We start from the raw sequence: 24,826 nt of genomic DNA on the forward strand, positions 1-24,826 counted from the left end.
CGTCTCCTGCCCAGGCCCCTCTGGCCGTACAGGTGAACACACGCAGGAAAGGACCCTGACTGCCCTCTTGTCCTGGGGCATGCTTGTTGGTGCAGAGATGGGGAGTTCAGCTCTTCCTTGTTGGAGAGACTGCAGGTTTCACCTGGTAAATTACACTGTCCCAGAGTCTGAAGTAAAAATAATCTAGTAAGATGTTTGGAGATACTTGGTGAAGACGGAGCTGAGTGTGAAGTGGTGCTTACCTTGGCGTTCCCTATCTGTAGACACAGGTTCCCCTCCAGGTGGTTTTGCTTTCTGTCTGTAACATTTTAAAATGTCATCCAATTATTACATTTCAACAAAGTATTCTTTCGTTCCCTGCCAGGTTTCTACACTGTTTCAGATTCCAGCGAGGAACTGAAAGTTGAATTCAGTGTGGTGGGAACAGCTAAGGGCTAGCTTAAGCTCGGTGTGAGTCATTGTACTCAGACAAAAGCGTGGGGGTGTATTTGCTCTCTGCCCTGTTCTCAGGCTGCATGTTTTAATCTTAACACAAGTGTGGGCTTTGTTTTTATTCTCTGATGTTTCCCTCCACCTCCAGGTGCCCAGATGACTATTATGAGCCAAGCTTGTGCAGAAAGGTGTAACATAATGAGGCTGGTGGACCGTCGGTGGGCAGGGATCGCCAAGGGAGTGGGCACCCAGAAGATTATTGGAAGGGTGCATCTCGGTGAGCAGAGGCGCTGCGGGAGTCTTTTCAGAGTAGCAGAGTCTTAAAAATTTATTCTTCAGAGGTTTATCTGATCTGGCAAGCCTAATCCCCAGAAATGTTAAATCCTCTGTTCTGTCTGTATTACACATGTACATGTTCTAGCTGGTTATAAAAAGATCAGTCACTGTGTACTTCCGTGTTCCTGCTCCTTAGAATCCTTTTCAACTATTTGAGCTCATTTCTTTTGGTGCCTGCATCCATATTTCAAAATAACGTGTGTGTTGTGCTATTACTGATACGTAAATACTGTAGAGAGCTGAGCCATCTAATTGAAAGGGATTGTTTTTCCGTTTGTGTCTAGTATTATGTTTCTTGTAATAATTCTTTTGTTTCAGTCATTTGGGATTCTATGTGTTACTCCATCCCCAAACACTTACCTAGTTGTGTAAATCTTCCTTATGCATTTCTTCCTGTTGACGGTTCTTCTGGAGACTGGACGGTGTCCAGAACTGCGCCACAGCTGCTGTCACAGAAGTTCCCTTCCTGGGTCTCCAAGGCCGCTTTCCCCTTGCCGTTAGATCGGAGCACGCGCGTCCCTTCTCTACTCTTTGTACTCTTGCTCCTCGGCCTGTTAGAGGACAGCATCCAGTAGCTGCCCGAGAGAAAGTAAGGGAGGAAACTGAGTCCTTAAATGTCAGAGCTTGTCTTTTTGTCCTTGTATTCTACCAGTCTGGCTAAGTTGGAAATCATCTTTGTTTTCCACAGTTTTTGTCAGTGTTGCTGTAGAGAAGCTGGCTGCTGTCCCAATTCTTGATCCTTTATGTGAAAGATTTCTTTCCATTTCTGAAGCTTGCAGACTCTTCTGTGACCTCGGCGTTTTGAAATTTCGCAGGGCTGTGCTCAGCTGTAGATCTGTCTCGTGCTGTGCTGCGTCCTTCTCACTCCCTGCACGCTCCCACCTCCTGGATGCCTGTTGCTCGGGTGGAGTGACCCGTCTCTCCGGGGCTGGTCTTCTCGCTTCCTGTCTTTCCTCTCTCTCTCCTCATGCGTCCCGGGTGTGTTCATTGTTTGCCAGATTTCCTCAAACTTGCCTTCCCACCTTTCTGTTACGTTTTGCATTTATTTGACTTCTGTGTTAGATGCTTTTCTCAAACGTCTGGTGATCCTTGGCATCTGCTCATATTGAAACTGGGACACCAGAAGGCTATTTGGAAGATGACTTGGGTGGGCAGTCATGGCGGTTGTGGAGGATCTGGAAGTTGAAAGGGAGAAGAGGGGTAGAGCTCAGTAAACTTATACTTCCTCCCCCTGGGTTTCAGTTACCTGCTTGCTGTGTCTCTGTCTCGTTCTGTGCCCACCTCTGTATTGCCCTCTTGAGAAAATAAACCCCTGGTCTGCTGTGGGGGTGAAAGGAAGTCGCCTGACTGAGCAGAGAGAACCCCGAGATCTAACTGTGCCTCCCCTAGAGACTTTGACCAGTCTTCCTGCTCTGCACCCACCTCTACCCCTGTTTGCACAGGACCATCGCCTCTGGGGAGTGCTGAGACACGAACTGGCTTGCTTCCCTGTTTTCCTTACTGTCCTCTGCTTTCTGTTACAAAATTATGTTTCAGTTTTGTGTCCATGATTTTTGTCCTTAGTGATTTATACCTTAAAAAAACAATTTTATTGTAAATTTTTAAGGAGTAAAGGAGGTAAATCCATGGGTTCAGTCCTTCATCTCTAACCAAAATTGTTCTTTTTCTTAATACTTTAAATCCTTTTGAGTGAGACTCAACTACTAGGTACCATTTGGACTTAATCTCCTTCTGGCCTATTTTCCATGCATTTTGTTCTTGCAAAAAAAGTGGTCATATATGGGGCACGTGGGTGGCTCAGTGGGTTTAAAACCTCTGCCTTCAGCTCGGGTCATGATCTCAGGGTCCTGGGATCCAGCCCCGCATCAGGCTCCCTGCTCAGTGAGGAGCCTGCTTCCCCCCTCTCTCTCTGCCTGCTGCTTTGCCTACTTGAAATCTCTCTATGTCAAATAAATAAAAAATCTTAAAAAAAAAAAAAAAAAAGTGGCCGTATGGGGCACCTGGGTGGCTCAATGGTTTAAGCCTCTGCTTTCGGCTCATGTCATGATCTCGGTCTTGGGATGGAGCCCTGCATCGGGCTCTCTGTTCAACAGGGAGCCTGCTTCTCCCCCTCCCGCCCTTCTCTCTGCCTACTTATGATCTCTGTCTCTCTGTCAAATGGATAAATAAAAATCTTTAAAAAAAAAGTTCAGCTTACAATAACAGTTGTGCTGAGAAAAGAGTTCATTTAAAAAAAAGAAGTGATCGGGACGCCTGGGTGGCTCAGTTGGTTAAGCAGCTGCCTTCAGCTCAGGTCATGATCCCAGCATCCTGGGATCAAGTCCCTCATCGGGCTCCTTGCTCAGCAGGGAGCCTGCTTCTCCCTCTGCCTCTGCCTGCCATTCTGTCCGCCTATACTCGCTCTCTCTCCCTCTCTCTCTGACAAATAAATTAAAAAAATCTTTAAAAAAAAAAAAGTGGTCATATAACATAGAAACTTAAACCATTTTATGAAAAAATAACATTTTCTCACTATTACTGTGTATTTCATAAGCATCATTCAGATACATAGCATTCTCTTCTATGGGTTTATTTTTTATTTTTTTTTTTTTTTTAAAGATTTTATTTATTTATTTGACAGAGAGAAATCACAAGTAGATGGAGAGGCAGGCAGAGAGAGAGAGGGAAGCAGGCTCTCCGCCGAGCAGAGAGCCCGATGCGGGACTCGATCCCAGGACTCTGAGATCATGACCTGAGCCGAAGGCAGCGGCTTAACCCACTGAGCCACCCAGGCGCCCCTCTTCTATGGGTTTAATGGTCAACTTTTAGGATAAAATTTTCCCCCAATATTTTATTATTGTAATATGGCAGTGGTAGTTTTATGCACATTTTAATTTTTTCTTAGTCAAGATTCCCGTAAGTGAAGCTGTTGAATCAAAGGTTATGAATCCTTAAAGGCCCTTGATATATTTCTAACTCGTACCAGAGTGGCTTTCCCAGTGCTGAATCAGTGTTTATCTTGAGGTGCTTACATAATCAGGGATTCTTAGTTTTTACTCCCTTACTGTAAAGATTAAAAAAGGCTGGGTTTTTTTTCATTGTAAGTTTCTTTTCTTTTATTGCAAGTGGTAGTTTCTGCCCATTTCTCTCTTTTGTAATGTATTTGTCTATTAGAGTTTCTGTGTTTTCTTTTGTTGATTTATATAGACTAAGAAAAGTTTAAACACCTTCCTTGCATATACTTCCCTACACACGGTGGACCTGTACTGTCACACAATGGTTGCTTCCAAGTCTGAATTCTCAGAATTTCTGTGGTTTTAAGTAGGAAGATGATAGGAGGAAGTACAGTAAGTACCAGTCCCTTGTGTCCTCCTTCCTTGTGGACGGGCAAGCTGTGCCTGTGATCGGAAGAAAGCCTACAATTATAAAGGAAATCTAAGTGAAGGGGGGCTATGTCACAGATAAGAGGACTCAGGATGTCCAAAGTGGTAATTCTCCCACATTCGTCAAGAGCAGAGTCATTGTAATACCCTTAAGATCTCAGCAGGTGTTTTTGTTTTTTTGTGAGACATGATGCTAACTTAAAATTTTTTATGGACTGTTTATTGTAGGAATAGGCGAGATACTCTGGAGTAATTTCCTCTTCTAGATGTCAAGACCACAGTACTAGAACAGAAACAGACCCACGTTTACATGAACCTTGATAAATGAGAGAGGCAGTCTTACAGAGCAGAGGGAAGTTTTCAGGAAAGGTGCTAAGACAGCTGGGTATCCATGTGCAAAAAATGAATTGGAACTTGGACCCTGTCTCTCTCACACACAAATGTCAGTTCAGGGTTGGTGAAAGACCTTGATGTGAAAGGCAAAGTCAGAGCTTTTAGAAGAAAATATAAGAGAATATCTTGCATGGGGAAGGGGTTCCTTAAAGGTTAAGAAGGAAATTATTGACAGATTTGGCCATATTAAGATTAAGAACTTTCATCAAAAGGCATAAAGAAAGTGAACAGACATAAAGTAGGAAAGAATTTTTATAGCACATAGGACTAATAAAGGATTTAGATTCAGAATATATACATTCTGTGTGTGTTGTCTGTCCTTCATCTCAGTGAAAAAGACAGTATGGGGTGCCTGGGTGGCTCATTTATAAGTGTCCAACTCTTGATCTCAACTCCGGTCTTATCTCAGGGTTGTGAGTTTAAGCCCTGCTTTGGGCTTCACACTAGGCATGGATCCCACTTAAAAAAAAAAAGAAAAAAGAAAAAGAAAAGTTTGCAAAAAAATTACAGAAAGGACCGAACAGGCGCTACTTTTTTTTTCTTTCCTAATTAGAAAGTGAACAGGAGCGAGGGGAGGGGCAGAGGGAGAAGCAGACTTCCGCACCAAGCCAGAGCCTGCTGTGGGACTCCATGTGAGGACCCTGGGATCATGACCTGAGTCAAAGTCAGATGCTTAACTGACTGAGCCACCCAGATGCCCCAGGCGCTATTGAACAGGAAACCCAAGTGGTTAAATATATGAAAATTTGTTCATTATTAATCAGGGAAATAGAAAATTACTTGTCAGATTAGCAAGATTTTAAATTTGATAATACCAAATGTTGGTAAGAATGTGGGGCAGTGGAAGTTTCATACACTGCTAAAAACATTGTAGAAAATAATTCAGCATCACCCAGCGAAGTTGAGCCTAATGTCCCCTAGAATTCTCTGATTCCATTTTCTTTGATACGTATATGTACTGGCAGAGAAACTGAATACACACCAGGAGACAAGGACCAGAATATTCAGGGGACATTGCTTATCACAGCATAAACCTGAAAGCAACCCAGAAAGTCCCAGAGCAATAGAATCAATAAATCAGTTGTGGTCTGTTAGACATTATAGTACTCGAAGGGGTGATTTGTAGAGAAAGAAACAGAGTCAACATGTACAGGGATAGATCTCAAAATACTTTCTGAGTAAAGAAGCAAGTAGTAGTTCAAAAACACAAAGTTAAACAGTAATGCTGCTTAGAAATCATACAGAACTGGTAAGGATTATTTATTTATCATTTAATTTTTTATTAACATATAATGTATTATTAGTAGTATTAGGGTACAGGTCTGGGAATCGTCAGGCTTACACACTTCACAGCACTCACCATAGCACGTGCCCTCCCCAATGTCCATAACCCAGCCACCCTCTCCCTACCCTCCACCCATCAACCCCCAGTTTGTTTTGTGAGATTAAGCGTCTCTTACTGTTTGTCTCCCTCCCGATCCCATCTTATTTCATTTTTTCCTTCCCCACCCCTCCAAACCCCCTATGTTGCCTCTCAGATTCCTCATATCAGGGAGATCAGATGATAATTGTCTTTCTCTGATCGACTTATTTCGCTCAGCATAATTCTAGTTCGATCTGTATCATTGCAAATGGCAATATTTCATTTCTTTTGATGGTTGCATAGTATTCCATTGTATATATACACCACATCTTCTTTATCCATTCATTTGTTGATGGGCATCTAGGCTCTTTCCGTAGTTTGGCTATTGTGGACATTGCTGCTCTAAATATTCGGGTGCATGTGCCCCTTCGGATCACTACATTTGTATCTAAATACCCAGTAGTGCGATTGCTGGGTCGTAGGATAGCTCTATTTTCAACTTTTTGAGGAACCTCCATGCTCTTTTCCAGAGAGGCTGTACCAGCTTGCATTCCCACCAACAGTGTAGGAGGGTTCCCCTTTCTCCGCATCCTCGCCAGCATCTGTCATTTCCTGACTTGTTGATTTTAGCCATTCTGACTGGTGTGAGGTGATATCTCATTGTGGTTTTGATTTGTATTTCCCCGATGCTGAGTGATGTGGAGCATTTTTTCATGTGTCTGTTGGCCATCTGGATGTCTTCTTTGCAGAAATGTCTGTTCATGTCCTCTGCCCTTTTCTTGATTGGATTATTTGTTCTTTGGGTGTTTTGTTTGATAAGTTCTTTATAGATTTGGGATACTAGCCCTTCATCTGATAGGTCGTTTGCAAATACCTTCTTGGTAAGGATTATTTAAAAAGCTGGGAATGAGGAAAACAAAAACCAGGATAGTAGTGAAGGTTGGAGAAGTCACTTAGTTGTGTCAGTGGAAGATATAGGGGACTTCTGCTCTTTCTGCTTCCTAACCTGGGAAATAAATGCATCGATCTTTGTTCTATTATGCTTTATACTAGACACATTTCGTATACTCTTCTGTTTGTAAGATACACTTAAGAACAAGGGCACATAGGGGCGCCTGGGTGGCTCAGTGGGTTAAGCCGCTGCCTTTGGCTCAGGTCATGATCCCAGAGTCCTGGGATCAAGCCCTGCATTGGGCTCTCTGCTCAGCTGGGAGCCTGCTTCCTTCTCTCTCTCTCTGCCTGCCTCTCTTCCTGCTTGTGATCTCTCTCTCTCTGTCAAATAAATAAATCTTTAAAAAAAAAAAAAAAAAAAAAAAAAAGAACAAGGGCACATGGATGGCTCAGTCAGTTGAGAGTTTGCGAGGGTGATCCCAAGGTGCTAGGTTCGAGTCCTGAGTTGGCTCCCTGCTCAGTGGAGTGCCTCCTTCTCCCTCTGTCCCTCCCCCAGCATGTATACTGGCACGCTCTCTCTCAAAAAATAAATAGACCTTCTTTTTTTTTTTTTTTTTTTTTTTTTTATTTATTTATTGGACAGAGGGATCACAAGTAGGCAGAGAGAGAGGAGGAAGCAGGCTCCCCGCTGAGCAGAGAGCCTGACATGGGGCTCAATCCCAGCACCCTGGGATCACGACCCGAGCCGAAGGCAGAGGCCCAACCCACTGAGCCACCCAGGCGCCCCAATAGACCTTCTTTTTAAAAAAGATACACTTGGGGCGCCTGGGTGGCTCAGTGGGTTAAAGCCTCTGCCTTCAGCTCAGGTCATGATCCCAGTGTCCTGGGATCGAGCCCCACATCGGGCTGTCTGCTCAGCAGGGAGCCTGCTTCCTCCTCTCTCTCTGCTTACTTGTAATCTCTGTCTGTCAAATAAATAAATAAAATCTTAAAAAAAAAAATAAAATAAAATAAAAAAGATACACTTAATAACAAAGTAATTATATATATATATATATATATTTGTATATATTTGTATATAAAGTAAGAGGACTAATAAAGGAAAGAGGCAAAAGCAAGAGACTCCAGGCAAAGACAGGCATTGGTTTGTCTCAACTTTTGCAAATATAGACTTTATTATAACAGGCAGTAATAAACCTTTTACTTTTTGGAGGTTAACTTGTGTACAGATTTTATTTCCCTTTTAATTCTTTTTTTTTTTTTTTAATTTATTTATTTGACAGACAGAGATCACAAGTAGGCAGAGAGGCAGGCAGAGAGAGGGAGGGGGAGACAGACTCCCCGCTGAGCAGGGATTCTCGACTTGGGGCTCCATCCCGGGACCCTGAGATCATGACATGAACTGAAGGCAGAGGCTTAACCCACTGAGCCACCCAGGCGCCCCTTATTTCCCTTTTAGAAAGCCTTTTGTAAGTGTGTAGGAAGCAAGCGGTTAGTATTGGAAGAACTGATTCCCATCACCATCCTTAATGCCAGCTCTCCTTACCAACTGAACACGTGTCCTGATGGTATCCTTTATCAAGCCAGATGTTCCGGGTGGTTCCACTCTATCCACTTTACAAGCTGGTGCTTTCATTGGCTTTCAAACTGATGGTTGCACTTACTGGATCTTCATACTTAACTCACCTGTTTCATGCTTTGCCTTGACTGTGACTGATTACAGGACACAAGGCCCAGAATGGTAGATACATTTCCAAAAGCTTGTGTGAGGCTTTTGAAGCAAAAATCAGTGACAATAAATAAGTAAGTAAGATTAAAATAAAAATCCATAATCTCTTTTCTTAATGTGCTTTAGCTCAGGTTCAGATTGAAGGTGATTTCCTGGCGTGTTCGTTCTCTATACTTGAGGAGCAGCCCATGGACATGCTTCTGGGTCTGGACATGCTAAAACGGCATCAGGTAATCAAGGGCTTTGCTTTTGTCTTGGGGTCGGCATTTCGTGTGTTACGTGGTTATCAGTGCATTGTCTGCCTCGGTTGTGTATCCTGGAAAACTGAAAAGCCATGGCTTCTCCAACCTGGAAAGGTCCTGAGTGGAGGATGTCATCATGCGTGGTTTGAAATTATGTATCAGAGGAAATAGAATATCTTCTTGTGAAATCTCTCTGAATCTTTTTTTTTTTTTTCCCTCTGAATCTTTTTAATCTTGCCATCTGTTTGAGATTATTTGGGCAACTTTATTCTTGTGTGTTATTTTTAGTTTCTGATAGGAACTCAGGTAATTTTTGATGGGTTTGTAGGGATCTGGACAACATATGATGTTAATTTTTTTTGAGCGGTGGGGGAGGGGCCAAAGGACAAGAGGAGGGACTCAAGCCGACCCGATGCCCAGCACAGAGCCTGATGCAGGGCTTAATCTCACAGCCCTGAGATCATGACCTGAGCCAAAGTCAAGAGTGAGACACTTAACTCACTGAGCCACAAAGTCTACCATGATGGTGATGTTTCTGCTGCAAATATACATTTAGTCCCTACTCACTAGGCAGAAGAGCTGTGGGATTGAGGAAGGTGTACGTGAGATGTTGGGAATGGAAATGCTTATTTAGTACAGGGAGAATGATGTGTAAATACATTAGCTTGCAGTGATACTTGTGTTTCCACTCTAAAGCCTAATAATTTGTTTGAACATAACCTCTTCTGATTGAAGATGCAGTTAGTGTCCACTGGGTAATAAGATTTTTCACAGCAGGATTTCCCATCTAGTCAATATTTTTATGTCACTAATACTCTTTAAAAAAAATTTTATTACTAAATTCCTATAAAACATTGCATTAATAGTCTAATAAAGGTGCAGAATTTTAAGTGGAAGGGATGAGTGAATGCATGTATTAATAAAACCCAGTTTTTTAACTTGTCACTGTTCTTGTCTGCTTGTTAGTCATGGTGTAGACCAGTATTCTCCAACTTGATAGATATAAAACATGTATTGTGTACTGTGCTATGTCAAATACACAGATATACAGACCAAAAAAAAAAAAGGGTAGCATAAGTATGAAATAAAGAACACTTGGGGCACTTGGGTGGCTCAGTGGGTTAAAGCCTCTGCCTTTGGCTCAGGTCATGATCTCAGGGTCCTGGGATCGAGCCCCGCATCAGGGTCTCTGCTCAGCAGGAGGCCTGTTTCCACCTCTCTCTCTGCCTGCCTCTCCATTTACTTGTGATCTCTGTCTGTCAAATAAATAAATAAATAATCTTTAAAAAATAAAAAGAAGACTTTTGTAGAGATGGCTTTGCCCGTATACCACTTTTGATACCATTGGTGTAGAGTTTAAATATAAGTTGTACTTTATGCAGTAAGCAAAATGTAAATAGTAATGTAAATGTGAATGTATAAATAGTATGTCTCAGTTTTATAAGAAAATCACTTACGTGTTTCTAAGAAGTGGGGCTGCTGATTATGCCTGGCATGTTTCCAAATTTTTACAATGAACATGTATTACATTTAAGTTCAGAAATGAATAGAGCTCGGGTTAAATGAGTAAGTAAACTGTGTTCTATGAAGAGGATTCTGCTATAAACTTTTAAATGCTTAAAATATTTCAAGATGAAATAAAACTTGAATATTTAAATTCGTGTGGCGCCTGGGTGGCTCAGTGGGTTAAGCCGCTGCCTTTGGCTCGGGTCATGATCTCAGGGTCTTGGGATCGAGTCCCGCATTGGGCTCTCTGCTCAGCAGGGAGCCTGCTTCCCCCTCTCTCTCTGCCTGCCTCTTCATCTACTTGTGATTTCTCTCTGTCAAATAAATAAAATCTTTAAAAAAAAAAAATTTTTTTTAAATTCGTGAAAATTTTTTCTGCATGGCATTTTATCCACTGTCCTCAGTCTTTGGTTTCTTCCTTCTAAGTGTTCCATTGACCTCAAGAAAAATGTGCTCGTGATCGGCACCACTGGCTCTCAGACCACCTTCCTCCCCGAGGGAGAGTTACCGGAGTGTGCCCGGTTGGCATACGGGGCTGGGCGAGAGGACGTGCGGCCGGAGGAGATTGCAGACCAGGAACTAGCAGAAGCTCTTCAAAAGTCCGTAGAGGACGCAGGTATCTGCAGCGGCCAAGCTCTTGAATGGCTTTTCTTGTTACTACTGGTCTGTGGGCAGGGGAGGGTGGAGCTTCAGAGGGATGGGGGCCTTTCCCGTTTCTAATCCGTGTCATCATGCTGTCATGGATGTGTTCCTTGTTCTCTCACCACCTCCTCCTATCTCTGAATCCAGGAAAGGAAACCTCGGTGTTTAGACAGACCCATTGCTATGTCACTAGGTAGGTGCATCAGGGAGTTACTTGTTTAGGCACATTTTGGTAGGCTTCCTAAAAAATCTTGTTTCTTTTTTTTTTTTTTTTTAAGATTTTATTTATGTGATAGAGACACAGCAGAAGAGGAAACACAAGCAGCGGGGAGTAAGAGAGGGAGAAGCAGGCTTCCCCCTGTGCAGGGAGCTCGATGCGGGGCTCAATCTCAGGACCCTGGGATCGTGCCCTGAGCCGAAGGCAGACACTTAACAACTGAGCCACCCTGGCGCCCCTTGTTTGTTTTTTCCTGACAAAAATTACTGCAGGGGCGCCTGGCTGGCTCAGTCAGTTGAACGTCTGACTCTTGATCTCAGTGCAAGTCTTGATCTCAGGGTTGTGAGTTCAAGCCCCACATTGGGCTTCATGCTGGGTATGGAGTCTACTTTAAAAAAGAAAAAAAATACAGTAATCAGACATTTCCTTTCGAGTTTTACAGTTTCCCTGAAAATTATTTTTCCTTTTCTTGGGCCCATGTCCTTTGAACTGTAGCATTGTCGTGGTGACTGAGCAGTCCTGACCTCTTTAATATCTACTGAAAGTGCTGCCACCATAGAGGAACTGACGACAAAGACGCATAATTGAGCACTAATCAAACTACAGTGTTTATACCATTAATGAGATTGCATAGTGCGTTCTTGGGCCAAATTAGAACAGTGGGTCAGCTGTTGACATGGGGGGGGATACCTAATCATGTTTTCATAAGTCTCAATTGTCGTGGCTTGTTTAAATCTAAAGACCAAGTCAAGTTTTCTGCGCTAAATGGAAGAACACATTTTTGCTGAAATCTACCTTCATGGCATAATTGTTCCCCATCTGTTATAAAACAGTGACTCTGGAATACATTTTCTAGAAGCTGAAGAGAATTAACTTTCAAGGTGGGGTTATTTTAAAGTCTTGAGCTGTAATCATTCATCAGTGACTAATACCATGTGCCGTGTTTTCTGGTATGTTAGAGCTACAAGTCGGGGAAATAGCTCTCCTCTAACAACAACAAAGATAGGATCTTTACAAAATAAACAACCAGATTTTGCCAGTGTTTTCACTTAGAGAACACCCAGGGGTCTAGACCTGAGCCTCTTTAAAATGGGTGTGGCTTGCAGACAGTTTTCCAAGCTGGCCTTGTTCTTAATACATACACTCCACTACACCTTCTGGCACCTTTGAGTTTTATATGTAAAGTACAGCTCTGGTTGTGACTTAACTTTTGCAGGAAGGGGAGAATTGTGAACAAGACAGAGACTAAATTAATAGTTTCAGTCTTCCCTGCAAGGCAAGCTTGACTGAGTTTGACATACCCACTTAGAAGGTTTTACCTGTTCCAGTAACTTGTCAGCTTAGTCATAATACTGGGTATTCATAAAATGAAGGTGTATTATCATATTGTGAAATCTCTGTTTTTCCCCCACAGTTTGGTGTTTCTATTTGAGAAGCACTAGCTTATGATAGCGATGCTTTCTAACCTACTAACAGTTACCCTCTTTGGGTAATTACTTCTTAAAATAAAAAGTTTAGGAAATTAAAATAAAAACCATGGGTATTTTCAGGCATAGTGAAGGGAATGTGCCAACTGAAGAGACTAAAAGGAGGAGCGCCTGGCTGGCTCAGTCAGTAGACTGTGAAATTCCTGATCTCGGGGTCATGAGTTTGAGACCCATGTTGGGCTTAGAGATTACTTTAAGGATATTAAAAGCAAAATTAAAAAATAAAAACATTTTTTAAAAGGATTTTAAAAATGGGTTTTGTGCCCGTGTGCTGTTTTTGTTACGATATGTGGCTCGTCCTAATTTTTGTAATGTTTAAATAGTGAAATAATTGTACATCAGATCCTGTTTGTTTAGAACACCGACTTGCCAGTATCCTCAAAATCAAAACTCTGGACATAGTAGGTGAAAGTATTTTTGTTAAAAACTATTTCTTTCGTGGGTACTTACACCAGAGTGTCTTTATCTTTTCTATCAATGGGGCAATAAACCTGGATAGGAGCTGTATCTAATACATCTTCTAAAAACTGGCTGCAAGAGAGCCCAGGATAATCCATTTTGAGTTGTTTTTCTTCTAAAAATCTCATCTGAGAAGGAAATTTGGGAAGTGACAGTTACACATGTTCGCTCACCTTTGGAGGTTTCCATGCCGTGTGATCCCGTCTCGGAGTGTGTGCTCCCCCCGTCCCACATGTCTACCCATGAATTCCATGTGTGTGGGTGTGTGAAGTTCATTTCTTTCCAAGTTCTATTGAAAAATCTGTTGAAGTTGACACATTGCTTTATGTATTGTGAGAGAATTAAACCAGCCAGACTACGGAAACCTTCCCCAAGCTTGACTCTACCAGTTCCTGATTGTAAAGGTGGCAGAGGAATGGAGACAAAACCCTGCATGCTGTGTGGTTTGCATTGTTAACCCAAGTTTGCTTGTCTGTTTCCTAATTCAAACAGAGCGTCAGAAGCCATGATGCATGTAGTGTGTGTGTACTGCAGCTGGAGTGGGCCCCAGACCAGGTATTTATAGACACCACGTTAAGCCTTCCATCCAGTTATCGTCTGTGGTCTGAAAGTCTCTGTATCTGCAGCAGTTTTGGAATTTAGCTTCTGCCATCCATTTCACCTTGTTTAATCTGGTTACAACTAGCCTGTATATGCATCTGTGTGTTGGCACACGTACATATCTGAGCACAATTTCCTATGCAAAGTCTTCTCAGCCATTGGAACAGCCCAGGGAGGGGAGGGAGATCCCAGGAAAAACAGGGCCCATCTGGCCATGGTGAATATATCAGATCAAGAATGTCAACACCGTAGCATATTGTCATTGGGGATGACTACACCATCGGGTTTCGTGAGTCCGTGTCTTGGGAAAACCTGAAAAGTTCTTTTTTCCTAGCACTGCACACGGCCACCTAGAGGTAGAGACAGGTAGAAACTGCCAGTCCACTGTGGAAGAAATGGAAGCCTAGACCAGCTGACTTGTCTAGCGACACAAGTCCACTGATGCGGGCAGGATTGAGGTTTTATTCTCCCAGAAAGAAGAGCTGACATTTGGCTCTTCTTTCTTTCCCTAGCCTGACAGATTCTCTCCCGGAGGCGCTGCGCCCCCCCATCTCCCTGGAGAGTAAATCTGGGAGGCGGCAGCCTGGGCACCCCGGCTGATTTCTCAAGAGGAAGAAAGACAGTCTTTCTTTAAACTCCCAACCTGGGACTTCATAGGGCTTTGCAGGCTGGTTGTAATTAGATACCTAGCACTCGGTTTCTTCTTTTTTTTCCTTTTTCCTTACAAAGGTGGGGTAAAGTAGGCACGGTTTGAATTCGTCTTGATACCCATTCTCCTCCTCCCCTTCTGCCCTTGAGCACTGACCCAGTGCTGCCCTACAGTTAGGACTTAGGCCAGTGAGACCGACCATCTCGGCTACAGGAGGACCGTGTGCTGCTTTCCTAGTGAGTACCAGACACCTGGAGGCCACGTTCTCCTGACCTCGTGCAGTTGTCCTCAGTGGCATGCCGGTGCCCGGAGGCTGGTATCATATCCCCCAGGCCACTCACACGGACTCTGGGCGGTAACGCATCTTCTCTGTCAGCATTAATTCACAGTTGAACCTCCTTCAGTCAGCCTTAGAGATTGAGAAAGAAAACTAATCGCCATTCACCTTTAAGCTAGAAGATTGTTTTGCAAGAAGTCAGTAACTTCTGACATAGTGAGTGTTTTATCTGCTCGTGCTGTGAACCATTGTCATGATTGAGAGCTTTTCGAATCCTAACTGGATTGCTTCATGACCTCCGAAGATCAGGCCCCCCCACATTGGATGTTAATCAGCATGAAGCATTTGAGTCACATCTGCCTTGATAGATTATATTGTGGAAGTAATTTTCGTTACCAACCTCTCACATTTAATTAAAGATCTTACAGTAATTGCGTGGAGGTCGATGTTTAACTGGATTGGTGGCGAAGGCGGTTAGAGTTCATGATTAACGGTGTCATGAGGTGCCTGCCTTCCTGGGAGCACTCGGTCCGTTGCAGTCTGTCTAAATTGTCCTTGCCTGGTGAAAATGGTGAAAAGCTGTTCCCAACTATCTCCCTCTGCTGCCAGGCCCACCCCTACCATGCCCTTAAACTACTTACATGTTCTCACTTAGTTGTACTTTGCTAACCTGACAAAGTAACTGATCATCCTTTCTAAAGTTGCCCTATTTGGTAAGGTGATGATCGGACTTCGTATGTTTGACTTTAGTTTTATTTTTGTTCTTTGCCTCCACGCTGACATAGTTGTACCTGATTTTCAGGAAGTTTGGATAGAAATGAATTAAATAGAATGTTCCTCTTTCTTTTGGAGATTCCCAAGCATATTCTCCTTTCTCGTTACAATTCCTGCTCTGTTCCAGATACACCTGGACTTAGACTTGTCATTTAGAACCTTCCTATTCATATTGGGAACACCGGAAGTGCATTGACATGAGAATCGTCCCAGTGTAGAGATCCTCAAAATTCATAATATGCTTAAGAATCACCTGAGAAGCTTATTGAAAATGCAGATTCATGAGAATGCAGTAAACCTTGGGTTTACTCGCAAGGATGGGTACCCCAGAATGTGCACACTTAGCAGACTGCCCAGGTGATTCCAGGGCAAGTGATAGAACACACTTGGAAAAACTCTAGAAGTTCTAGAGTTCTGAACTCTCCAAGAATAAAGACGTATCAATATCCCTCAGTCTTGCACTAACCCAGCTACTATGTGAACGTTTATTAATGGTACTTAAAGAAAAATACTGAATTCAAGTGCACGTTTTATTAAAAACGTACCTACCTCTTACTCTGATGCTGTGATGTTCAATTGTCTACCGCAGTGAGAATGATTTTTGTATAAGTCTGTGAATATAAGGCAGACCCAGCTTTAAGGACCTGATTTTGTTCTGTCCTGTTTAGATTTGTATCATCCGATAATTCAGTGGCCTTTGTAACTGGCTGATTCATCTCCTTTCCTTTTTGTTCCATATAGAGAAAAGCGGTAAAGAAACTACCTCACTGGGAATGTCATCATTACCAACTTCAGATGGATGCAACCATCCAGCCCATCCTTTAGGACAGAGTCCTGAGATTGGTAATCCTATGAGTCTTGCTCACTCTGTCTCTGCTTCAGTCTGCCCTATCAAGCCCAGTGACCCCGACAGCATCGAACCTAAAGCTGTGAAGGCTTTGAAGGCTTCAGCTGAATTCCAGATAACCTCTGAAAAGAAAGAACATCTTCCTCTCCAGGATCTTCCTGATAGTGCTTCTTCAGCAGACCACAGTCCAGCCCTGCCTTTGCAGAATTCCTCCGAAGAAGCCATCGTTGCTGATAACACAGAGAAATCTGCTGAAAGAAGCACCCAGGGCCCGAGATCTCATCTCCACACAAGACAGCAAGGTAGTGTACCTGTCACAACCACTAGGGTGCAAGAACCACGGGGGCTTCTAGGTGGGAAGGGTCGGCATCCAGAAAATCAGAACCTGCCTCAGGTGAGTGGCCTTCGGCGGCACAAGGAACCAGGGAATGAACAGCACGGGGCTGGACAACAGAATGCTCTAAATGACCAAGAGCATCTCTGTAACACAGAGGACTCTGAGCTTGTTGGAGAAAGGCAACAGAATCAGCAAAGAAGTGTTGATTTGGAAACAGCAGTGGAAGGAGACGGGCTACAACAGAATGTGGACCTTCCGAGAACAGAAGAAAATACTCTACCTTCAGGGTGCTTTGGCTGCTCGAATTCAGAAACACTTATGGAAGTAGATACGGTTGAAGAATCCCTCGTTGCTCTGTGTAATTCCGCACACGGTCAGCAGGCCAGTGTCAGGGACATCGGGGCATCTGCTCTCAGCTTAGATAATCCCTTGATGGAAGTGGAACCATCAAAATGTAACCCTTCGTCTGAAATTTTGAGTAATTCCATTTGCACTCAGGATTTACAGCTCCCAGACAGTAACACTGAAATGTCTGGAACAGGTAAAGAAGATGGGGATTGCTCCCCCTCTTTAAGTCTCTGTGGCAGTTGTCAGCCCTCTGTGGAGTCCGCGGAGGGACCCTGCTCATCTCTAACAGTAGCCTTGAAGGAACTCCATGAACTTCTGGTCATTAGTAATAAACCAGCTTCAGAAAATACATCTGGGGAAGTTATCTGTCAGTCTGAAATGGTAACCGAGGGCCAAACAGTTATTAAGGACCTTTCTGAAAGATGGACCCAAAGTGAGCATCTTACAGTTACCCAGAATGAAGAGAGTTCACAAGTCACCTTTCATCAGACCATATCTGTATCGGTGAGGGCAGAGAAGTTACCAGATGCTTCAGATGGTGCTGGAGTAGATGCAGTTGAAAGTAGTACCGTTGGGGATCCGGCCGATGGCCTAGTAACCGGTAAGGAACGTGACCCCGAGTCTAGGGAATCCAGAATAGAGAGCAGCTCTGCCACTCTGGCCTCCACTAAAACGTCTGATCAGTCATGCTGCACCTTAGGTGTGGACATTCCCCCCAAACTTGTAGCAGGCGAGGAGGATGCAGTCAGTCACACTTGCGAGCAAACGAAGTATGAAACCAGTTTCATACTGGTTGAAGATTTGGGTCAGGGCACACAGAAGCCAGTGCCAGACAGGCCAGAGACCAGAGAAGATGTCTGTCCCGAAGCTGCAGAGCCACGTCTTGAATTCGAACCACCTCCCGGCCAGCTGTCAGCAAGTCCCTCCGCTCTTTCACCATTAACTTTTCCCACCGCAGACATTGACCGCATTCTCCGTGCCGGCTTCACTTTGCAGGAAGCTCTTGGGGCTTTGCATCGAGTTGGTGGAAATGCAGACCTTGCACTTCTTGTTTTGCTAGCAAAGAACATTGTAGTTCCTACATAACCATGGAGCAGGAGGCTAGACCGTACTCCATTCCCTTCAAAAAGGCTATACACACACGTACACTCTCGCCACATATACAGTATATGTAGAAACCTGCAAGCAGAATGTTGAGCCAGATTTTTTTTAAAGATTTTTTTCGGCCAAAGTAACTTATCTCTTGTCTGATGAATTTGTCTATTCTCTTTGTTAAAATTTGGGCCTTTTTAAATGTATTGGCAGTATGTGCATACAAAAGCTTTTTATTATCATTAAGATGATGTATTCTGGAATAAAATTGATGGGTTTTGTGTATAGCATACCATTTTAGAATGAGAGTGAATGCTTTAAAAAGCAGAAGCCATGAGAAATCCCACCACCCGTGCAGCTAAAAGCAGATCAACTTCCCATTTTGGCTGTGTCTGTGCTGTAGGAAAGGTATGGCTTGTCTCAGTTGTCCATTTCCAAACTGGATCACACGGTTTGGTGTTTGGAATTACACTTAGTGCTCTGTGTATTGATTCATCAGTTACGACAGGAAATTGAGGGATAATGGAATGATATTTCCTAGAGTGGTATGTTTTTATTCGTGTGATTAGGATTTGACCTTTTTATGGAATGACGTGGGAGGGTTTGGAGCTTGGGCTGCTTTGTGCATCATAGGCTGCTGCATGGATTGCCAAGTGTTCGGGGTGGGACTCTGCGGGGGGTGGGGAAGTCCGCATCGGAGTGAAACATGGTGCTACCCAGACAGGAAAGGGAAGAGTCTGTAATTCCATTTGCTAATGTCTTGGTGAGGCTTCAAGAATCACGAGTGAAAAATGGCCGAGAAACACTGGAATTGACGAGAGGGAGGGTTTGTTAGCATGTTACTGATCACCCCTCAACCCTTAGTGATGATGATGAACTTAAAGATCACTAGTGGGTTGATCGCCAGCAGTTGATTTCCTTTCGAAGCTCATCTAACTAGGAACTTCTTCTAAAGCTCAGGTTGAGCTGTGATCTGAATGGACTGTTGCGAAGCGGGATAACCTTGTCACTGGTTCACCTTGGTGCTTGGAATGGTCAGTCTCTGTGTTAATGTCCTTCATGGCACCGGAAATAGCAACTGCAGTTTCTGACTGAAGTGGCCTTGGTAGAGATTTCCATCCCTTTCTTTCCTCAGGAGTTTCTTTTTTAAAGCAAGACGTGTCATATTTGTGTTTACCATGTCAAGGTAGAGTGGGGCATAGTATATAGATGTATTTATTGTGGCCTTTTTTTATATGAGGACTAGCCCTCGGAAACCATTGTCCTGTGGGCCCCACTGTGCAATAATCCTACTGGATAGATTTTAGGTAGTTTTTCCTGGAAAATAAACTCTTTTATGTACCTAGCAGGAATCTGAAATCTTGGTTTTACTGAAAAGAACTTTGAGAACGACTCCCGATTCCAAGTTGTAGTTCGTAATGTGTTCAAAACAGGTGTTTTGAAAGGGTGATTCGTGAACTCAGTGTTAAATGATTTTGTCTAAAGTCTTACTCTCTCTGGAAGTTTATTCTTTCCCTCAAAATTCGAGTCATTGAGCACAATCAGAGTGGAGGCTCATATCTCAGGAGTTTTTGACATGTTCATTTGGGGGGGGCGCTTAGAGACGTTTCTCTCCTACCCCATTCCCTCTTCTTTTCCTTTGCTGCAATGTGTGTGTGTGTGTGAGGAGACTTGAGTGATGTGAGGGAAAGTCACGCAGATTCATCATGACCCTCTGAGTTGAGATGGTTGACAGAAGGAGTTGTGGTTTTACTGTTTTCCAGAGGGCGCTTAGAACAAGGGGTCAGCCAGGTGGTCTTGACGTGTTCTTGTAGACAATTACATGTTGCAGACCCTTTTGCCTGCCCCACACCAAAGACTTAAGATGCACTAGGAAACCGCATATAGGATTTCTGTCAACCGACTCTTAGAGCTGTGATTGTAATTAAGGAGTTGGTGCTATGATTGAAGCAAAATCTAGTAGCAATGCAACAGCCCCTGTATTTGCTTTATGGGTGGAAATTGGGAATTTACTCTAAGCTTATAAATCTTTAAGTGGGATTGGTGAGAGGTCGGAGAAGTTCTCGGTGACAACAGACTCCTAAAAGGCCTCTACGTGAAGCTGGGCCTCCTAGTCTTCTGTCTGGGCAGTGGCGCGCTGCTCAGAGGTAAGGCCACTCCGTTTTTACAGTGCAGAGATTTGGGTGGGATATAGAATATCAGCCCAGAAAAGGTTTTATTAGAATAGCTTTTTACATATGTGTATTTATTTTTAGGAGAAAATTGAATAGGCCTATAGCTGTACACGTATTCTTGCTAGGAGTCCTTTGAATGAATGAGCTGAACCCACTTGCCAAATATCCTTGTCCTTTGTCATCGTTTGTTTTTCGACGTATAATTGCTTTTGATTTTTCAAGACCGTATTTCCTGCTCCATCATTTGTGTGAAAGTGAAGTCATCGACATTGTTAGGATTTTGAATCATTTTTAAATTTTGCAGTTCTTAAAACACAAAGGGAATTAAGGAACATGACACTAGTAAACCTTCATGGTCAGATTTACTGAAAGTGCAGAAATTCAGGGTGCCCGGCTGGCTCGGTCGGAAGAATGTGCAACTCTCGATCTCACGGTCGTGACTTAGAGCCTCACGTTGGGTGTAGAGATGACTTTAAAAAAAAAAAAAAAAAGTTAGACTTATTTTAAAAAGTGAATAAATTCAAGATTAACTTCTCTTAAAATAAGATAAAATCATCGTGAGCTCCTCTGGTTGCCAACAAAACTGATACTGGTCAGCCCTAGACAGTAATGGGCCACTTTACTGGACAGCTGCTTTGCCATGACCAGTCATGGACGCTTCTGTGGTCAGCGCTCACCTTCAACGGTGGTCTCTGTTTATTCACCAAAGAGAGAAGATGATTGTCCTTTATGACTTTCTGTGGTTTACCCTCCGTTGATTCGGGCGTGTAGCAGTGTGCTTGGTAACCAGACAGCTAATGGCTAGCTTGTAGGTTTTGCCCACTGGAGCTGATGAAAATGATTTCCAAACTTGTACCTGTGTAGGCCTCCTGACATCAGCCAGTTGCCTTCATCCTACATGTAGGGCCTTAGCCATTAATGTAAAAAGATAACCAGTTGCTTGGCAAAGAGAACTGGATAGATGGTGGGCGGGTGGGTGTTAAAATGGCTCTGCCTCGGAGCCTCTGAAACCTCCCAGAGCTCCTTGTCTCCATATGTACTAAAGGAAGACACAACCCATGTGTTTTTTCCCCCAAAGCCTGTCTCCAGCAAGAGAAGGTTGCGTAAAAATGGAAAGGTACATGAGACTCTGTGTCACCGATTTTATGATAACTAGTTAAAATGGAACCTGCCTGTTCCTCCTTAGCACAGCTTTCTATCTCTAGTTAAAGCCATAAAAACTTGGTTGGTTTAACCAGCAGCTCATGTGTATATAGATATGTGTGACTGACAAATATTCTACAGTTAATTTTACATAGACTGAAAAGCAAACAATTTTTGTATCTGCAGCTCTGTTTTCCACTTACGGTGGCTTTTATCCCACCATGTATATAAAAACAGCCTTGCAAATAACTGGCCAGGAAAGTTACAGTGCATTCTGACTTCTTTTTCCTACCTGTTTGCCACTTTTAATGAGCGCAAGCAGGATAATTGAACTGCAGTGTATTTCAAACTTATCACTGGTGACTTACTCTAAGAAAAGCTGATTAGATTATGCATTCTTCCATTCTCTTAGCACAAATACCAAAAAGCCAAATTTCTCCTTTGAATTTGGTGACTTAGTATAGTCTGCGGCTGAACTAGAAAGAAACAAGTTATTAGGAGTTTCCCTTCCCAGAAGATGGAATGTTAACCTTTTGTGTTAGGTGTTCCATAAAATAAAAATAGCTTTTTTTCCTGAAAGAATTAAAAACTCCAGTTCCTCTTTAACAACAAAGTAAATTCGAAGTGTGTCCTTGAGAACTAGAAATGTAAAATCATGGCTTCAGTTCTATACATTAGAGGCCTCTCAGTGTTTGGTGTTCCTAGGAGTTCAGTGAATAAACAATTTAGGGGTAAGCCTTTGATGTACTTGATTTTCTCTTGTGCCTTAGTTTCTCCAAATAGCAGAAGCATCACATTTTGGTGGGAAGTAAAAGTGAAAGTATTGGGGGGAACATTTGCAAATGGCCTTCCTAGAGGTAGAGGCCATGCATGGAGGGGTCCTAAGATTCACCCTCATTGTTAATTCAGAATTACCCTGCACCAAATCTTTACAGACTTCCCTATATAGAAGAATGATAATAGGGCTTTTTTGCATCGGGAGTACCAAAAAATGGTTTCTAGATGTTTATCATGTTCTTTGTTGCACTGTCTGTTTTGGGGTGGTTAAGACAGAGTTCGAGAAAATCTAGCTGGTACTCTTGAAGGCTATACAGTATCAGTCTTTGAATACGACTTCATTGATTCATGGGGTGCCTGGCTGGCTCATTCGTTAGAACATGCAACTCTTGATCTTGGAATTGTGAGTTTGAGCCCCATGTTGGGGGTAGAGTTTACATTAAAAAAAAAAAAAAAAAAGTATATTGATTATTCATCAAACATTAAGTGCCTGTGTGCCCAGTACTGGGGAGCATGGGGATACAGGGGTGACTGAGTCCGATTGGAAGCCTGCCCTCGTGAAGCTATGTGTAGTAAGGAGACACGAAACAAATTTTAGCTCTAAGAGCAAGATCTGTTTTTGCCTATTAGCATGTTTTTGCCTATTTTCAAAGTCATATTAAAGTGATTGGGTTCAAAGTCAGAGATTGGGAAAATCGGGCTCAAAATGGAATTAGATGCTGTGATCCTAAAACTGCTCTAAAATTTATTATTATTATTTTTTATTAATATCAGAATCCAACCAAAAAATGTTCTAACGTTTGATAGAAATATTGGAAGAGATGAGCATAAATGCTGCGGGGGGACAGGGTTAGGAGACATGTGCAAGTAAATGGGAGGTGATCCCCAAGTACGCACCTTGACAGTCAGCTTTTCTTCCCGTCAGGACATCCTTCCACGCAGGCTAGAAATGCAGAATCCCCGCTCCCCCTTTGAGCACGGCTGCCCTGGGATGCTGACCATCTGGACCAACAGAACTTAGCAGAGGATCCTGTAGGATTTGCTGTTTTAAAGCAGCTGAGTGCAAGGTGTGGCGGTAGGAATCCAGAGCAGAAGATGTAGTGAGCGGTAGGACCTGAGGGTGGGCAGGATTGTTGACAAGAGGATTCCAGGCTCGACTGAATCTTCGACAGGCTAGCTCCATTAAAAGGATGTTCTTCAACCCATTATTTAAAATGTCACCACATATGTCGTAATCTTGAGGCATACAGGTAGAAGTTCTGGGCCTGCCTACTAGTGACTTCTGAGGCTTACAATTAGAGAACGCACAAGTTTATCAGCTCCATATTGGTGATTGGTAATCTAGACCCTGCGGGCTGTAAAAGGCGAGAGGGATCTAGCTGGTAAGCTTCAGGGCACAATCTTAAGGAATGAAATCTATGGAGAAAATGGTTCAAGGGTGTAGGAGTTAGAGAATGTTTCTTTTACCGAAAAAAGGCAGATGACAGAAGGCGGGGCGAGGGGTGTGTGTGTGTAGAACACAAAATTAGAACTTCTGCAGAACCGTGTTTCTTTAAATGTGTGCCGGACGAAGGTTTTCATTAGCCGACTTGGGGAAGGGGTGTGCTGGATGTTTTTTCCCCTGGGAAAATCGTTGTCTGTTGGGAAAAGATCGTATTTACCAGGGGCTTGCTTTACACACAACCTTGAGGGAATGCGTCTGTGGCTTAAAGGAGGAGACCTCTCTCACTCTCCTACCCCAGGCAGGCAGATCAGCCCGTTGGTTTCCAGATTCCTTCAGCCTGAGATGACCTGATGCTGTCCGGACTTCTTTTCTTTTCCCCGAAGGCCCCGCAGCTTTCTGAGTTTCTGCCTCCTGTCTGAGATCTCGGTCTCTCTGAACGCCTATATTCCGTTCTCTGTTCTCTCCATCATCCTTTTGAAATAGTGATGCACTCAGAGCAGTTCAGCGTACCGATCATACTGCTTTCTTCACTGCGTACCTGCAATGAACATTGATTTGCTCATTTTTATTCAAAATCTCGTCGTCCTGGCAAGTTGGGCTAATGACCTTCGCTCTCGAGTAAGGTTTGTTTACCAGTTTTGTAGCCATATTTGGCAAATCTTAGCAAATAGAAACCTTTCTTTTCCCCCCTTTGTTCTTGGAATTGCTCATGTATTGCTTTTCTGACTTTTCTTTAAGCTTTGAGACTACTGCATCTTTAAGAAACTAGGCAGATTGGCAAAATAGGCTTGCCAGTAGCTTAGTCACTCCCATAGTGCTTTGGTTTTGAGAGTTGGGAAAACTCTGAGAACTTAAGAGAACCAAACTCAGGAATCCCACTGTTGGCTGCACTGTGCCCTTGGTTTAGGCGCCGGACATAGGACCTGTGTGCAGCTGAGTGAACTAGATGCATTTGGGTTTGAGTTTTTGTCACATACTGAAATGTTAAGTCAGCCCTAAATAATCGAAACACTTTATTTTTCTTTTTTTAATAGGAACTTTCTGAAGAAAAAAGTGATGTGTAAAACATTTGATATTTAAGACAATAAAGTTTTTATCATAAGACTCTCGTTTGATCAGTTTCTTTTGAGATGGTTACTTTAGTCCTTGGCTGTCTTCCTGCCCCTTTAAGTCACCTGTACCCAGGCACCGTGATCTGTCATCATCTGCCTGCACCTCACGAGAAATGGGTATCTCTAAGCCATGAAAGTTGACATCCAGACGACCGATGCAGGGGCATGGCCACCTGCTCCTGTCAGAGATGCG

The 24,826-nt window shown here is 43.1% G+C and overlaps 1 protein-coding gene across 6 annotated transcripts in view; it reads left to right on the plus strand.

Annotated features, from left to right (window-relative positions):
• The window catches only part of DDI2 (DNA damage inducible 1 homolog 2), a 45,335-nt gene extending 20,710 nt beyond the window's left edge, over window positions 1–24,625 (plus strand). For 3 of the 6 annotated variants that reach the window (XM_059137639.1, XM_059137641.1, XM_059137640.1), the window contains 4 exons: window positions 581–709; window positions 8,633–8,736; window positions 10,681–10,870; window positions 16,101–24,625. In XM_059137639.1, coding sequence (XP_058993622.1) covers window positions 581–709; window positions 8,633–8,736; window positions 10,681–10,870; window positions 16,101–17,977 — 2,300 coding nt within the window. In that variant the 3' untranslated portion in view covers window positions 17,978–24,625. The other 3 variants (XM_059137644.1, XM_059137642.1, XM_059137643.1) reach the window with 3 other exon arrangements.
• Window positions 24,626–24,826: the final 201 nt, after the last annotated feature.

Source organism: Mustela lutreola, chromosome 10 (genome assembly GCF_030435805.1).
Source record: "Mustela lutreola isolate mMusLut2 chromosome 10, mMusLut2.pri, whole genome shotgun sequence".
Taxonomy (NCBI): domain Eukaryota; kingdom Metazoa; phylum Chordata; class Mammalia; order Carnivora; family Mustelidae; genus Mustela; species Mustela lutreola.